The sequence below is a fragment of the Monodelphis domestica genome, chromosome 1 (assembly GCF_027887165.1).
Source record: "Monodelphis domestica isolate mMonDom1 chromosome 1, mMonDom1.pri, whole genome shotgun sequence".
NCBI classification, from domain to species: Eukaryota; Metazoa; Chordata; class Mammalia; order Didelphimorphia; family Didelphidae; genus Monodelphis; species Monodelphis domestica.
In genome coordinates, this window is record NC_077227.1 from 187975355 (window position 1) to 187993542 (window position 18188).

General features: G+C 36.5%; 1 protein-coding gene across 3 annotated transcripts in view; it reads right to left on the bottom strand.

The window, feature by feature from the left end:
• MYO5C (myosin VC) overlaps positions 1-18188 on the bottom strand; it is a 147893-nt gene that overhangs the window by 92419 nt on the left and 37286 nt on the right. For 2 of the 3 annotated variants that reach the window (XM_007479964.3, XM_007479963.3), the window contains exons 5-8: positions 14177-14333; positions 12086-12229; positions 11055-11136; positions 9588-9695 (exon numbers count right to left, since the gene is read on the bottom strand). In XM_007479964.3, the coding sequence (XP_007480026.1) occupies positions 9588-9695; positions 11055-11136; positions 12086-12229; positions 14177-14333 (491 nt within the window). Of the gene's footprint in view, positions 1-9587; positions 9696-11054; positions 11137-12085; positions 12230-14176; positions 14334-18188 lie in introns of those variants that run through there. The other variant, XM_007479967.2, reaches the window with a different exon arrangement.

The following is an 18188-nucleotide window of genomic DNA, read 5'->3' on the forward strand; positions in this document are numbered from 1 at the left end:
CCAGCTAGACCACAGCACTCCAAAGAGCAATAGATTTTTATCAGAGTCCTGCTCACACAGCTTTCTCTGGGTTGATTACAATGTGAATGAAAGGGAACATCCCTGGAGCAGAATAGAAAGCTAAAGAAAAGGAAGATTTTAACCAGTAGGTAGAATTAAGCCCAGAGATAGATGACATCAATCACATCAAGAAGCAAACCCATTTACTATCAACTTGCAGCAATCAGTGAAAGAACAAAGCAATCATTGTGAAATAATGTTATTCTCAAAATCTGTTCTTCTGATTTAAGTGGTATACACCAATAGTTCTCAATGTAAGGGCTGCAGACCCCTGGCAGTCCCTAAAACTCTTTGAGGTGGTCCATGAGGTCAAAACTATATTAAGACATTTACCCTATTAATATACTCCCTTTCCCCACTACATTATCTGTATGAGGCCAGCTTTTTTTCTTCATATACTTCAACTAATACTATATATCACAACAGATTGAATGCAGAAACAAGTATGAAAATTCAGCTGTCTTATTTTAAGCAAAACAGACATTAAAGAGATTTGCAAAAAAAAAAAGTAAAATAATGCCACTCTTCTCACTAATTATTTTTGTTTTGGAAAATACAGTTATTTCCCCATTAAAATGCTATTCATATTAACATGAAATGGATCTACTGTTATCTTTGATAAATTAATATATTTTAAAATTGTATCACTTTTATTTTCTAATACATCAAATATTAATAGATAGATTTCACATCAATAGAAGCTCCTATTAATTTTTAAGACTGAAAAAGAGTCCTGAGATCCAAAAATTCTGATGTAGACCAAATTCTTTGCTAATACAGATCAAGAATAGTTCCGCAACATACCATCTTCAAGATTTCTTGGGAAACTGATAGGATAAGTAGATGTAAATATAAGTGAGGAGCCAAGGGATTACACACTGGCTGTGAGTCTGGGAAATTGGGAAGATGGTAGTCCTTCAAAAGTAACAAAAAAGCTGTGAAGAGGGGAAAATTTGGAGGGGCTGAAGAAAGGATAATAAATTGTTTTGGACATGGTCAGTGTGAGATGTCTACAGGACATCTCCCCTTAAGAAATTTCTTATGGCACAGTTTAGTTGTCCAGTAGGATAGAGAACTCCAGGTCTGGAGCCTGGAGATTCTGGGTTCAAATCTAACCTTAGACCCTTCCTAACTGTGTGACCCTAGGCAAGTCACTTACCCCCAGTTGCCTAGTTCTCACCTTTCTTCTGCCTTAGAACTCATACTTATTATCAATTCAAAAATGTAATGTAAGCCAGAAATCATATGGGAAAAGACTTGTACAAAAATATTTATAGCCATGCTCTTTGTGGTGGTAAAAAATTAGAAAATGAGAGGGTGTTCATTGATTGGGGAATGGTTGAACAAATTGTGGTATCTATTGGTGATGGAATACAATTGTGCTAAAAGGAATAATGAACTGGAGGAATTCCATGTGAACTGGAAAAACCTCCAGGAACTGATGCAGAGTAAAAGGAGCAGAACCAGGAGAACATTGTACACAGAGACTGATACACTGTGGTACAATTGAATGGAATGGACTTCTCTACTAGCAGCAATGCAATGATCCAGGACAATTCTGAGGAACTTATGAGAAAGAACGTTATCCACATCCTGAGAAAGAACTGTGGGAGTAGAAACACAAAAGAAAGACAACTGCTTGATCATGTGGTTTGATGGGGATATGATTGGAGATATAGACTCTAAATGTCACCCTAGTGCAAATATGAATAATATGGAAATAGGTCTTGATCAATGACATATGTAAAACCCAGTGGAACTGCGCGTTGGCTACTGGAGTGGTTAGTGGGAGAGAAGGGAAACAACATGAATCCTGTAACCATGGAAAAATATTCTAAATTAATTAAATACAATATTCCAAATTTTAAAAAATGTAAGGTAAGCAAGAGTTTTTTGTTGTTGATGTTGTTGTTTTAAGTTTGCTTTCTATGACAGATAAGAGGGATGGAAAACAGCAACTCAGGAAATAGATCTAGGTTTTTCCTGTTTCCCAAGAGGACAGTGCAGAATTTCCCTGTGCTTTGCGCATGCCTCAAAGCTGAAATTCCCTGTGTTGCACCTCACCTCTCATGTTCCCATTCCTCCAGCTAGCCTCTATTCTTTGCCTGATGCTCTGGATACCTAAGGAGTTTAAGCAACACAAATTCTAGGCAGCAATATTTTGCCTTGGAGAAAAAAAACCTAATTACCATATTAAGACTGAAGGCAACCTAGGCTAGATGTGGTAGCTCAGGTGAGAAGAAAAGGCATAATAAGGCTTGATTTTGGAACACTAACATCTAGGAGTTTTAACATAAGCCTATCAGAAGGGATGAATATATATATATATATATATATATATATATATATATATATATATATATATATATAATTTCTGCTATCAAAGAAACTGAAGCTAGGAAATTGCTTAAACTTGGGAATTCTGAGTTACAGTGAAGTAGTTGAATCAAAAGTCTATAATAAGTTTGGAAAAATATGGTGAGTCCTCAGAGCAGGGAGTTACCAGGTGGCCTAAGAAGGGGTGAATCAGCCCAGATCAGAAATGAGAGCCCAGGGGGCAGCTGGGTAGCTCAGTGGATTGAGAACCAGGCCTAGAGACGGGGGTCTTAGGTTCAAATTTGGCCTCAGCCACTTCCTAGCTGTGTGACCCTGGGCAAGTCACTTGACCCCCATTGCCTAGCCCTTACCACTCTTCTGCCTTGGAGCCAATACACAGTATTGACTCCAAGATGGAAGGTAAGGGTTTAAAAAAAAAAAAAGAAATGAGAGCCCACCAAAACTCCCATAATTATCAGTACTGGGACAGGACATGTGAGTAGCCACTGGCCTGGATGAGATTGGAAGATAGAAGGAAGGGAGAGTGGAAAGAAGCGAAAGAAGGGGGAGAGAGAAGAGAAAAAAAGTAATAAAGAAGGAAGGAAGGAAGGAAGGAAGGAAGGAAGGAAGGAAGGAAGGAAGGAAGGAAGGAAGGAAGGAAGGAAGGGAGGAAGGAAGGGAGGGAGGGAGGGAGGGAGGGAGGGAGAAAGGGAGGAACAAACGAATGAAGGAGAAAGAATGGAAGAAAAGAAAAATTTATAAGGAAAAGTGGGAAGGAAATTAATATGTTTTTGTTTAAATCATCCTTATTTTGAATTTATAATAGGGTATCTCACTTGATATCTTAGAGATAAACTACTGTAGGATTTGTATGAGGAAGGCAAATGGAACAGACACAACAATTTTTGTGTTATACCCTATTCTTTAAGCAAACTTAATATATGAAAATCTAACACAGGAAAAAGGCAAATAATTTTTTTAAACCAAAGTCACAAAGCTAGGAAGTGTCTGAGGCTAGATCTGAACCCATGACCTTCATTCTCCAGGCCTGGATCTCTAATCCCCAAGCTCTTCTAATTCACTTTTAAAGCTCTCCATAAGCTGTCTTTCTAAGTCTTCTTACACCGTAGTGTGCCATGGACACGTCCTTTTGGCTACAGAGACATTCGCCTCCTTGCTGTTTCTCATACACAACACTCCATCTCCCAACTTTGAGCATTGCCACTGGTTGTCCCCCATGTCTGGAACTCTCTCCCTCCTCATCCTCATGTTCTGCTTTCCCGGCTTCATTCAAGTCTCAGCAAAGGCTCTCACCTTTTACAAGAAGCCTTTCTCAATTTCTCAGTACTTGAATCTTAGTATCTTCCCTCTGAGATTATCTCCAGTTTATATAAAGTTTGTTCTCTGCCCTTAGACTGTCATTTCTTAGAGGGTAGGTACTATCTTTTACCTTTCTTTGCATCTCTGGCACTTAATATTGTGCCTAGTATATAGTTTTTGTTCAGTCTTTTCACTCATGTCTGACTCTTTGTGACCCCATTTGGGGGTTTTCTTTGCACAGATACTGGAATGTTTTGTCATTTGCTTCTACAGGTGAGATAATTGAGGCTAACAGGGTTAAGTGACTTGCCCAGGGTCACACAGCTGGTAAGTGTCTGAAACTGGATTTGAATTCAGGGAGATGTTTTCCTAACTCCAGACCCAGTACTCTATCCAATGTGCTACATAGCTGCTCCCTTAGCATGTAGATAGGCATTAATAAATAGTTGGATTTCTTTAAACATGGCGAGTTCTACCCTAGGGATGTGAATATATTATTAAATTTATAGAAATGAGATTTACATGTATCCTTTCAGCAATGTGTCCAATGTATTATAGTTGGCACACATGAATAAGGTGCAGAGCTAAGAACAAGGTCCTAGGAGCCTTTATTGCTAGGAAGTTGATGAGAAGTCTCCATGGGAGATACCTGAGGAATGTGCTAAGAGGCTTGTCAGGCAAGAGTTATATCCTGGAATTCTAGGATGTCGGGAATAACTGTAATCCATCACAATAAAACTTAAGTAGAGGATAAAGAAGCTCAGTATGAAGTCATAGTACTCTTTAATTTTTCACAAGAAATAAGTCATTTAGCAGGATTTTTCATGGTAGCAATGAACTGAAAATAAAGCAAGTGTCTGTCAACCAGGGAATGACTGATCAAAATGTGGCACACCAATGTGATGGACTATTATTTTTTGATTAAGAAAAAAACAGATAGATGGAATTCAGAAAAATGTGTTAAGATTTATTTGAACCAATACAGAGATCAATAAGCAAAACCAGAAGGAAAACATTCATATTAATATGGCAGTGTAAATGAAAAGGTCATTAAAGGGAAGCCAAACCCCAAGTTAACTAAAAATTACTAAACTGCTAGAAATCAGATAATGAAAAAGATCTTCCCTCTCTTAGTGGAAAGGCGAGTGATCACCAGGACAGAATGTTGAATGCAGTGACAGAGGTTAATTAGATGTTTTTATTTACTTATTTTGGTCATGAAGGAAGGCTCGATTTGTGGAGGTGGGGACAGAATGGAAGTATTTCCACAAATGACTATCATGTAAAAACAAAAGGCATAATTATAAAGTTGTTTTTTTTTTCAAGAAGTCAGAAAGGATCTGTATATAGAAAGATATTTATGGCAGCTCATTTTGCAGTGGCAAAAACATGGAAATTAAAGAGTCATCTAACAGATGATGAATGCTAGACAGACACAGCATATTAACATTATAGAATATAATTGAGCTGTAAATGACAAAAGGGATGATTTCAGACAAGCTGGGGAAGACATATAAACTCATACAGAGTGAAGAGAACCAGGAGAACAATTTCTATAATAATATCAAACAATATAGAAAACAACTTTGAAAAACTTAAGCACTCTGACAATATTATGAGCAAGCAAGATTCCAAAAAATCACTGATGAAGCATGCTACCTGCCTCCTGATGAATTGAAAGTACAGAATAAGATGTACATTTTTGGAAATAGTTGACATGGGGATTTGTTTTGCTTGACTGTGCATATTTATTTTTCTTTCTTTCAATTGGTTGGGGAGAGACATGCAATGGGATTAGCAAAATGAAAAAAAAAAGTAAGAAGTCTGAAGCATTTAAAAATATAGTGAAAATTGAACAGAACAAAGGTCAGTAAGGAACACAAACAAGCAGGACAACCTTAAAAATAACAGGTTAAATTTATTATATGCTTAAAAAGAAAAGTATGCTATTCATAATATAGATTTGCAGCTTCACACAAAAATCCTGTTTCTGTTATATTCTCTATTGGAAATGTTCATCTTATTTGGTGATGATTAAATATAGAATTTTAAAAAAAATTATTAAGTTCCATATGCAAATAAAGAAGTTGCTATTAACAACCTAAACAAGTATAGTTAGTTTCTGTGGAATCATAAGGATAGTTGTGAAATTGGAGAACATTCAGAAAAGTATTGCTGATGAGTTTTACATAGTGGAATGTATATGGTATATTCTAACATATGAGACAACAGAGAAGAACATGTTAAAAATATAGGAATAAAATCATAGAACTTTAGTGTCCAAAGGGACCCAGCAGCCTCTAGTCCAACACATATATAAAAAAATTTCTACTAAGAATTCACATTTCAACAAAAAATTAAAATAATTTGCTATAATCTCCCATTTCTTTCTTCCTCATCTCATCATTCAGATGTCTTCCTCTACTGTCTCTTCTTTCACTCTAGGCTCAGATGAAGAGAAAGCCTTTCTCCTTGCCAAAGAAAATCTCATTTAAAAGCACCCCTGATCCCATAATTTTCCAGTTTCTACAGTAAATTGCTACCAACATTCCCCCTACTCTCTGATCTTCAATCTTTCTGTATTTGTTAACTCCTTCTGTGTTTCCTATTAATAATCCCATGTTTCTCTCACCTTTAAAAAAAATCCTTACTTGCTCTTACCATCCTTCTAGGTATTGTCCTAAAGCTCTCCAATCAGTTCCTCCATTTTTTCTCCTCTCCCTGAATTCTAAACTCTGCAATCTGGCTTCTGACTTTATCTTTCAACTGAATTTGTTCTCTCCAAAGTTATCAGTGATTGACTTCCAGCCAAGATGGCTGCTTAGAGGGAGACCATTTAGTTTTCATATATGTACTATAGGAAAACTCTAAAAATTGCATGAGATAAAATAATAATCAAGAAGTTCAATGAGAAAGCTTAAATCCATTCAGTGATGTTATCATCTGATTTTTTTCTGCCTTTTCCATAAGAATGATATATGATAGCTTATCAAATATTTTGCTAAAATCTTATGTTATATATACAGAATTAACATTATCTACTGGCTTAATAATCCTATGAAAAAAAGAAAAAAGATTAATATGGCATGACATGTTTAGAGGAAACTATATTCTTTGTAATCATTGCTTTCTTTTCTATATATTCAATAATCACTTTTTAAATGATTTCTTCTTGAATTCAAGTCAACCTTACCAACCTATATAATGTATAATCTGTTCACACCTTCCCTTAAAAAATATATATGTAGATATATGTGTATACACACAAATATAAATGTATATATACATGTATGTAAACATGCATGCGTATGTATAGGGCACACATGTGTGTTCATGTCTGTGCACACACTTATTTGTCTGATTCTACTCCTGAAGGATCTTTTCCAATTTCCTCAGTCTTTCAAATATTACCAACAGTAGCCTGGCAATCATATCTGTGACATGTTTATTCAACTGAATTTACTTCTTATCAAGATTACTGTAGCTAATTCCTAATTCCTGCCTCCAATCTATTTTTTCCCTCACCCATCCTCCATACTGCTACTCAAATGATCATAATGCTCCATGATGATCATACTACTCCTTTACTCCAAATTCACCATTTAAATATAAATTCCTGATTCTGACATTCAAGGTCCTCCTTAATTTGACTTCTACTTGTCCATCCTCATCTTACATCTTCCAGATCCTAGCCCGAATGAAACTATTCTGTCCCTTTTCCTTTCCTTGAACCACCTGCATGACTATGTTCAAATATCTTTGAATGAATTTTGATCTCCATTTCTATAAAATGAAGTCACTGATTCCCTCAAGACTCAACTCAGACTCTTCCATAGACAACTTCCATAGATTCTGACTTGAACCATCCACCTCCTCCTAAGTGAAAATGCCTTCTCCTTCCTTAAATTCCTCACTGTGTGTGGCTTGGATCTTTTCTTTGTACTTATCTCACTTCTCTCTTGTACCACAGGTATTTCCACTTGTCATTCCCCATTGCATAATATTGTAAGATTATTGAAATCAAAGGCTATCTTTGTATCCATTGTACCTAGCACAATACTTTTGCACAGGAAAGGTATAGTCATCTCTCTCATTCACTTATGATGGGTTTAAAATATATATATATATATATGTATTAAAAATATATAATTCTGTCTTGTAGAGTTACAATTATTGAGGCACACTATTGGCTGATGAAATGAAAGGCCACCAACCATAGCGCTGTGTTCTGTATCCTGGGCGCTGATTGGTTCAGTGACTGTAGGTTAATAAGAATGTGGAAAAGGTTTATAGGAAAGTGGGAAGGGTTTATAAAGACTTAAAATATATAAAATGAAATATAATTATATACAACAATATGATAGAATTCAATAATATATAATGTATGATATAGAAATAACATAATAACATAATAATTAACATAGTATTAAAAAAGAAATATAAACAATAAGATACACTGCTACTTCTCTGAACGTAACTCCCACGATAGACAAGGGATCGCTGTACTTTAAAATGTTTTAATTGTATGACTCACCTAGGCAAAAACTGAGTCTCTAAAACTTTTGAGTTGAGACAAATGATGAAAAAGCCAAATGAAAGGGAATTTTAAAAGAGGGCTTGGATTCAGTGTGTATGAGAGAAAGACTTGGGAAAACAGCGTCCAGGGAAACCATTGCGTTAATCTCCTCTAGCAGCCTGTATGCAATGGAGAGATTTAGCCCATTTATGTGCTGATGAAATGCCCTCTCTACATCATTTCTGGCATAAATGAAGGCAGAGAAGTTATTAAATACACAATTAAATATGCAAGAAGAGACGGGGATTATATGAAGGAATCAGTGCTCAGTTGATGAGGACCAAGCCCAAGTTGTCTAGAGAAACACAAACAGAAAATTCTCAAATTCTGGTCATTTCATTCTGGTCATAGTTGTGCTTCAAAAGATTGTATTATGAATAGGGAAACTCCAGTTTGTATACTTTACTAATTTTCTGTAGGAGTGACTGGGTGGAGGAACTAAAACTCCTGGGTTTGGGCTAGCTTGATGACAGAGTTGAGCTTTAATCTTGAGGGATTGTGGAGATTGAGAGAAGATGCTTGCTATAGATAAACAGATGTATCTTTTTTCTCTTCACTGCTTTTTCTTTTTCTTTTTTAACCCTTCAGTCTTAGTATCAATTCTGAGACAGAAGAGTGGCAAGGGCTAGGCAATCACAGTTAAATGACTTGCCCAAGGTCACACAGCTAGAATATGTCAGAGGTCAGATTTGAACCCAGGTCCTCCCAACTCCAGGCTTGACCCTTTATCCACTATGCTACCCAACTGCCCATCTTCACTTCTAATTGTACAATTAAGGGCCTGAATGAATGAATGACTATCATTTGTGGCAGGAAAGGGACATTAAGAAAAGCATAGATAAAATATGAGCCATAATCTGATTGGAAAAATATATACCCAAACCCTAAACTAACAAAATGAATGCTGCCCCAGGCAGCATTGCCAGGTAAGATGTTAAAGGCAAGAGTCAGCCAGCTCTAGAAGAGTCAGGGAGACCTTTAGTGGTTCTCTCTGATTCTCTGGTATTGAGTGATATGAATTACATATAACTGGGCAATCATTATTTCACTGAAAGCCTGAGAATAGGTTCAGGCATTATTCCACCAAAGCCCCTCACTAGTTAAATTAAATTAAAGAAAGGAAGACATGGAGGGGGGGAAATGTAATAGAAGGTATTAGAAAATATGGATCAATCTCTACTTTGGTTCAATTGTGATAGGATATCTCAAGAATAATTAAATAAAATCAGTATTTATTCACATTTATCAGCAGACATGAAATTTCTACACTTGTTCACTGAGAAAATAACCAGATGTATAGAATCTCTTCACTTACCTAGCATTGTGAAAGTCTTCTGTGTCTCTATCATGTCTGCTCTGTCATTCACTCCTTCAATTATGGTATTCCCTCCCATTTTTGTATAATTAAATTCTTCTGCACTCACTAAGAGAAGAAAACAAAATTTTAATATATTCATGAATTTGAGGTTAGTTCATTTATTCAATATTTTTTACTGAATTTCAAATGTTTGGTACTGTGCTAGAAGGTCAACTCCAGCCTCATTAATTCTCTGAGGTCCTGAAAATTATTGCCAGATCATGAATACATAATTAGATGGCATACTGGAAATAACAGCTATTTGACACAAGTCTAAGAACCCAGAGCTAGATTTGAAAGGCCTTTTAGTGGGATGAAAACTTTTGTGATGTGCCATAGAGGCACACTAAAATCTAATTACATAACTATTTAAATATACACACATACACTCAGAAAGGCCAGCAAACTGCAAACTTCTTAAAAGAAGGGACAACTTTTTGGATTCTTTTAGCCCCATCATAGTGTCTTGCACATGGGAGGTACTTAAATTTTTTTAATTGAACTGAATTATGTATAACGTGTCATAGATGATATATAATACTTTCACTTTTTCTAACTTCCCACAACTTTCAATTCTTCCAAATAAAACTAGTTAAGAAATATGGAAGGGGTAGGGGAGTCAGGTAATATCAGGGAGGACAGAAGGAGAATAAAAGTCCAAAATCTCAGGCCATTTTATGTAGTGGTTGACATTCCTACACATCTCAAGTCCCTTGAGTTATGTCATAATAGTATGACAATAGATGATCAGAATAATAACTCTGACTCATCAAGGAAAATTTGAGAAGGTATGTAACATTTTAGAAAGGCTCAGTTAAAAAAACAAACTTTGTTTAAAAGAAATTTTGATGGTTAAAGGGATAAATTTTAGTTATAAAGAAAACCTACTTCGATGGGATACTTCATAAAGAAGGCATTACTTTCAGGTTCATAGTTGACCACTCTTGAATACCAGTGGTGCCAATCAATAGACTAGCAGATACTGCCCTGTTTCTATCTTCTATACCTTCCTAGTAATCACCAAGCCCTTTCCACTGGCCCAGAGACTTCAGTGTCAACTCTACTCCTCACCCCTCCAAATCTGAAGAGCCTTAAAATTCAGAAAATGAAAGGTAGAACCTCTTCTTTAAAAAAGTTTGGGGAGGGACAGCTGGGTGGTTCAATATAGCGAGCTTGGAAACAGGGGGTCCTGGGTCCAAATCTGGCTTTGGATACTTTCTTGCTGTGTGACCCTGGGCAAGTCACTTAACCCCAATTGCCTAGCCCTTACCTCTCTTCTGCCTTGGAATTGATACTTAGTATTACTCTAAGACAGGAAAAAAAAGTTTAGGGAATTCTTGTGTTACTCTCATACCAAGGAAGATAACTTAAAATTTAAAGAACACCCCTCAAATTGCAGAGCTCCTCCCATCTACTATGACATACCTAATTTAAGGTGTTTAAATTCAGGCTGTAGCGCTGAAGCACAAAGTTGGTAAAAAATGTGGTAATTGCGTTCATTCTCTGACTGTGGAAAGAAGGTGGGGGGGGGGGAACAGAAAACCATATCAGTATTTTACACATGAAGAATGTTAGGAATTTGATTCTTAACTAGAGAGTCCTTTATATCTCAAATGGATTTGGGCACTCTAGGATCAGTCAAATATTCCTATTTGCTGTGCTGAGAGGCTATTAAGTTATGAACCATTTGTCTCTGTTAAGACAGTTTCCCAGCAGTCCCCTTTTTAAAATAACTTCTTTCTCCAACAGACACAGCTACATAACAACCAAAGATAGAGGACTTTTTTTTTAAACCCTTACCTTCTGTCTTGGAACCAACAGAATGTATTGGTTGCAAGACAGAAGAGCACAAAGAGCTTAAGTGACTTGCCCAGAGTCACACAGCTAGAGTCTGAAGTCATATTTGAACCCCAGACCTCCTGTCTCTAGCCCTGGCAGAGCCACCAGCTGCCCTTTAAAGGACTTTTTTAAGTTCATATTTTGAAAGGAAAGGACTGTGTGAAATGGAAATAGCATGACCTACACTTGTTGAGACTTGATTGATTTCTTATTACCTTCCCAAACCATGACTAAAAGATTTGTCTATTAAAAAAATTACCCAATCCTCAGTGTCAAATATAAATCTTATTCCTATCATCAGTATTGCAATGAAAATCATAATGATAATTGTGCCTGCTTTAATCAGGTTTCCCCCACCTCCCACATAATAAAAATCTCATTTTAAAACTATGTAGGAATATAGAAATGAGGAAGTTAGGGAGTAATAACATTTTAAGGGTCTATATCCACTGAACTTCTACCCATTTGCCATCCAATATTAAAAAACTTTTACTATAGATAATAAGCTGCAAAGCTATATTCTACCTACCAGCGAATGATGCAAGTCTCCTCCTAATCATTAAGTAAATATGAACAATTGAAAAGAATTAAAATTTAACAGAAGTTCTTTTCCTTACTTGGAAGACAACTCTGGATTTCTCCAGAAGATAGGTTCTCATGTTGGCTCCTATAATCTGATTCCTTTTATCAAAGCTGATTTCTGTATATTTTCCAAACCGACTGCTGTTATCATTTCGGGTGGTCTTGGCATTTCCAACAGCCTACAAAATACAGTTTTAAGATAACAGAAAATTTTTGGATCAGGATCATTAGCATGGTTCTGGGTAAAACACAAGCCCTGGGTAAAGGGATCAGGTTTACCAACAAAACAAAAAAGTAATTCTGATGATAAATTCTTAGTTCCTTAGACTGTTATTCAAAGCCTTTTGGGACCTGGCTCCAACTTCCCACTCAAACCTCAGAGAATCCATCTATTTCCTCACATAAACCCTATACTCTGCCCAAACTAGCCAACTCATATTGCCTAAATGCCCCAAGTTTTTCTGCCTAAGCACTCACAATCCAGAACATCCCTTTCCTTCCCCTGACCCTATCCAAATCTCACATTTTCTGAGTTCTCACTAATCATTCAACTTGAAGCAATTCTTTCTTCCTCTGAACTCCTATGACATTTTTATTGCCTTGTGATATTTGTTCTATTATTAACTTAAATTTAATGGTTATAATTGTTACTTAGCCTTGTTCACACAACTTTTATTTATGTAATATTTTATGTATTAAGCAAAATTTATTAAGCTCCTTATGTACTCGTGGACCTCATAACCACCCTGTGTGGTAGTGAGTGCAATTAGAATTATCTTCAAATTATGAAAAAAAAAAACTCATGGGAGCTGGGAGGTGTAAGGGGGGGAGGGTGTCACACAAATAGTAAGTCCCAGAAGCTGAATTCAAGTCCAGGTCTTCTGACTCCAGGTATCTAAAGGTCACTCCTCTTTACCTTGCTTTCTCTAAGAACTGACCCATTATTGTGTTTACTGCAAATCCTCGGTTTCAGTTATATCATAGTCACTCTTAGGGTAGTTGCTTTTAATGACTAGAGAGGACCTGCTGTTGCCCTCCAACCCTCACTGATATTTTCATCTCAATCAGGAATTTCTTAAACCTGAAAAGCTTTTACTAGTGGTAAAATTTCAACATACTATTATGCCTACAGAAGAGAATTGGGAACTTTGCCCTAGGCTCTTCAAATGATCTCAGCTAGCCATCTTCCTATTTAATCTATGGATGAGACTGGACACACACTCATCTTTCTAACTTAAAAAAAAAAGAACAATGATAGCTTATATTTATATAGTGCTTACTATGTGTCAAGCACTGTACTAAGTGCTTTATAATTTAAGCCTCACAACAACCCTGGAAGAAAGGCACTATTATAACATTCATTTTACAGATGAAGAAACTGAGCAAATAGAAGTTGTTATCTATGCCCTGGTTATCTAGCTAGTTAGTATCTGAGGTCAAATTTGAACTCGGGTCTTCCTGACTCCAGTTCCACTGCTCTATCCATTGGACCACCTACCTGCTTTAGTTCTGAGAGGGTGAGAGCTTGGGGTTCATGCTGAACTACAATGCAAACTCATTGATTTTGTTCAGATGTCATTGATGACATTATCAACCTTGGCTCTAGTTAAGAATCAGATCTCTGACATTATTAATTTATAATGTATTGATATGGCTTTGTGAGTTTTTTTCTTGCTGTAGTCAGAGAGCAAACAAAATTACCCAATTTTCTACATTACAGTGAGAATTTAATTATCTTAAGTTTGGTAAATCAAGATATATTTGGGTTGGGAAGATTTTCCCAATTCAAAGATATGCTTCAACTCCTAAGTTAACATCATTACTATTAAAGTAGCCCCAAAGTTCCCAGTACTTTTTTATTTTCAAGAGGAGGATTTGTTTTTATTTTCCATGACCCTGATTCTTAAAATTCCCAGAGTTTCAGGGGTGGGGAGGACTTGGACAATGAAGCCACTGAGGCAGTGGGGAAGTGGGAATGGGGTTGCTTATTACTAGCAAGGTATGGCTGGTGGGGGGCACAACAGTGATTGGCAGTTCGCTGACTGTCCAGGTTGGGATGTAACTGGAATTGTCATCAACCTCATCTATAAAGAACCAACTTTTTCCCAGCACTCATACCTGCTTACCTCCATTATAGGATTGGAAGCCAGCACTTTATCTTCTACATGGGCATTACTGCTTGATTTGCTGACTGTAGCGAAGTATCTCATAGCATAGCGAGCTGACACCGTCTTACCAGCCCCTGACTCTCCACTCACAATTATTGACTGATTCTTGTTGTTTCTAGAGCAAAATGACAAAAGAACAGTATTACTTTGGATCAACCTGCTTTCAGATAGTTCCTGGATAAGAATATCATTCCTGGCACATTAAGAAGTTAATTACTCTAATTGAGAAAAAAAAGAGTCAAGTTTTTCAGACCATTAGAAGTCTATGCTGAAGCCTCATTAACACTGGGCTTGGGAACCGTGCCTCATAGGACCACTTAGGGATTTCATCAGTTCCCATGGATTCAATGGTCATCTATATGCAGATGATTCTCAGATCCAGCCCTAAACTCTCTCTTGACCTTGTCTGGCATATCTAACTTCCTATTGGGTAGCTTGAATTAGTTGTCTCATAGACATCTTGGACTTATTATTTCCAAAAATGACATTTACCCCCAAATGCTCCCTTCTTCTGAATTTTTTCCATTACTATTGATGTCATGGACAGCATGTGAATCTATTTTCCTTGACTAGAATGATTTGTTATAAGACAGGACTTTTATTTAGTAGGGAGCCAAGGAACAAGTTGGTGGGTAATGATAACAATATTTTAAAAAATGAAGGGAATATCAATATAATAAACAGTATCAACAAAACATCAAAAAAGTTACAAAGGAGACAAAAACAAGCGGTGCAGTTTTGTTATATTGTATTAAATCTTACATAGGCATGGAGACTGGATTTGTGGTTGAATTAGTACTGGGAACTCTGAAGAGGGTAAATTAGTTTCCCCAGGTCACACTGACAACATGTGCTTGCCAGCATTATTGCTTTTAAGGTCTGCTGTCTGTCATGCTGCTCCTTATAAATTAAACAATTAGTTTCTACCTAAAAAAATCACAGTTTCATATGCAATCTAATTTTATGTTCTATGTATATTAAAATGTTCATGTTCATTGGTGCTTGTTAAGTTTATAATATAAAATAAAAAGTCATGTCAGAACAACCACATTTGATTTGGGGGCAGCCAGGGAAAAATAAGAAAACATTTTAAGTTATGAATTGGACTTGAAAAATCTGTAAGATTCCTTTCATCTACAAACTAGGTGGCATAGTGTACTGGGTCTGGAGTCAAGAGGACCTGAGTTAAAATTTGGCCTCAGATGCTTAATAGTGTGATCTTGGCAAGTCACTTAACCATTGTTTATCTCAGTTTCCTCATCTGTAAAATGAGAGTAATAATAGCACTTACTAAAATAAGCAAGGAGAAGACCAAGTTATCACTCTTTGCAGATGACATGATGGTCTATTTAAAGAATCCTAGGGATTGAATCCAAAAAGCTAATCGAAATAATCAACAACTTTAGCAAAGTTGCAGGACACAAAATAAACCCACATAAGTCATCAGCATTTCTATATATTTCCAACACAGCTCAGCAGCAAAAACTAGAAAGGGAAAAATCCCATTCAAAATCACCTTAGACAATATAAAATACTTAGGAATCTATCTCCCGAGACAAACACAGGAACTATATGAACACAACTACAAAACACTTTCCACACAACTAAAATTATACTTGAGCAATTTGAAAAACATTAACTGCTCATGGGTAGGACAAGCCAATATAATAAAAATGAACATCCTACCCAAACTTATTTATCTATTTAGTGCCATACCCATTGAACTTCCAAAAAAATTTATTTATTGATTTAGAAAAAAACATAACAAAGTTCATTTGGAAGAACAAAGGATCAAGGATATCCAGGGAAATAATGGGAAAAAAAATACAAAGGAAGGTGGCCTTGCAGTCCCAGATCTCAAACTATATTACAAAGCAGTGGTCATCAAAACAATTTGGTACTGGCTAAGAGACAGGAAGGAGGATCAGTGGAATAGACTTGGGGCAAATGACCTCAGTAAGACAGTATATGATAAACCCAAAGATCCCAGCTTTTGGGACAAAAATCCACTATTTCATAAAAACTGCTGGGAAAATTGGAAGACAGTGTGGGAGAGATTAAGTTTGGATCAACACCTCACACCCTACACCAAGATAAATTCAAAATGGGTGAATGACTTGAACATAAAAAGGAAACTATAAGTAAATTAGGCAAACACAGAATAGTATACATGTCAGACCTTTGGGAGGGGAAAGGCTTTAAAACCAAGCAAGACATAGAAAGAATCACAAAATGTAAAATAAATAATTTTGACTACATCAAATTAAAAAGCTTTTGTACAAACAAAACCAATGTAACTAAAATCAGAAGGGAAGCAACAAATTGGGCAACAATCTTCATAAAAACCTCTGACAAAGGTTTAATTACTCAAATTTACAAAGAGCTAAATCAATTGTACAAAAAATCAAGCCACTCTCCAATTGATAAATGGGCAAGGGACATGAATAGGCAGTTTTCAGATAAAGAAATCAAAACTATTAATAAGCACATGAAGAAGTGTTCTAAATCTCTTATAACCAGAGAGATGCAAATCAAAACAACTCTGAGGTATCACCTCACACCTAGCAGATTGGCTAACATAACAGCTATGGAAAGTAATGAATGCTGGAGGGATGTGGCAAAGTAGGGACAGGAATGCATTGCTGGTGGAGTTGTGAACTGATCCAACCATTCTGGAGGGCAATTTGGAACTATGCCCAAAGGGTGATAAAAGACTGTCTGCCCTTTGATCCAGCCATAGCACAGCTGGGTTTGTACCGCAAAGAGATAATAAGGAAAAAGACTTGTTCAAGAATATTCATAGCAGTGCTCTTTGTGGTGGCCAAAAATTGGAAAATGAGGGGATGCCCTTCATTTGGGGAATGGATGAACAAATTGTGGTATATGTTGGTGATAGAATATTATTGTGCTCAAAGGAATAATAAAGTGGAGGAATTCCATGGAGACTGGAACAACCTCCAGGAAGTGATGCAGAGCAAAAGGAGCAGAACCAGGAGAACATTGTACACAGAGACTGATACACAGAGACTGATACATTGTGGTACAATCGAAGGTAATGAACTTCTCCATTAGTGGTAATGCAGTGTCCCTGAACAATCTGCAGGGATCTAAAAAACACTATCCACAAGCAGAGGACAAACTGTGGGAGTAAAAACACCGAGGAAAAGCAACTGCTTGACTACAGGGGTTGAGGGGACATGTCTGAGGAGAGACTCTAAATGAACACTCTAATGCAAATATCAACAACATGGAAATGGGTTCGAATCAAGAACACATATGATACCCAGTGGAATTGCGCGCTGGCTATGGGAGAGGTGGGGGGGAGGAAAAGAAAATTATCTTTGTCTCTAATGAATAATGTTTGGAAATGATCAAATAAAATATTGTTATTAAAAAATTGATAGGAAAAAAATAATAGCACTTACTTCCTAGGGTTGTTGTGAGGAACAAAGGAGATAATTATAAGACCCTTAGCACAGTGCCTGACATGTAGTTAATGTTAGCTGTTATTATTACTATATTCTGGGTATTTTAGCAAATCCTAGTCCTATATCCACTCTCAATGTGATTAAGGATTCTTTTGCTTTACTGTTCATTTCTGCATAGAAATAGAAGAGATAGATAACCGATATTTCTAAATTTAAAATAAATGTTTTAAGGTATGAAGGACACAAGCATCCAAGGGTCTTTTATTCTTGGACCCTGGTTGCTAAGAGGAAAAAAGATTTCTCTTAAACATTTGACCAGTGGGAAATCACCATATAATACTCTGACTAGATGCAGTATTTCTGAGATAGGAATGTGTTTGTGAATAATTAGAGGGGCCATGGTTTATTTAGAAATATCAGGGTGTTCTCTGCAATAGAGAGAGTGTGATGTTCTGGGATGAGCATCAGACTAAGAATGGAGGGACCTAAAAGCGGCTCAGCTAACTAGCTGTATAACCTTGGTAATTATTTCACCTCTCTGG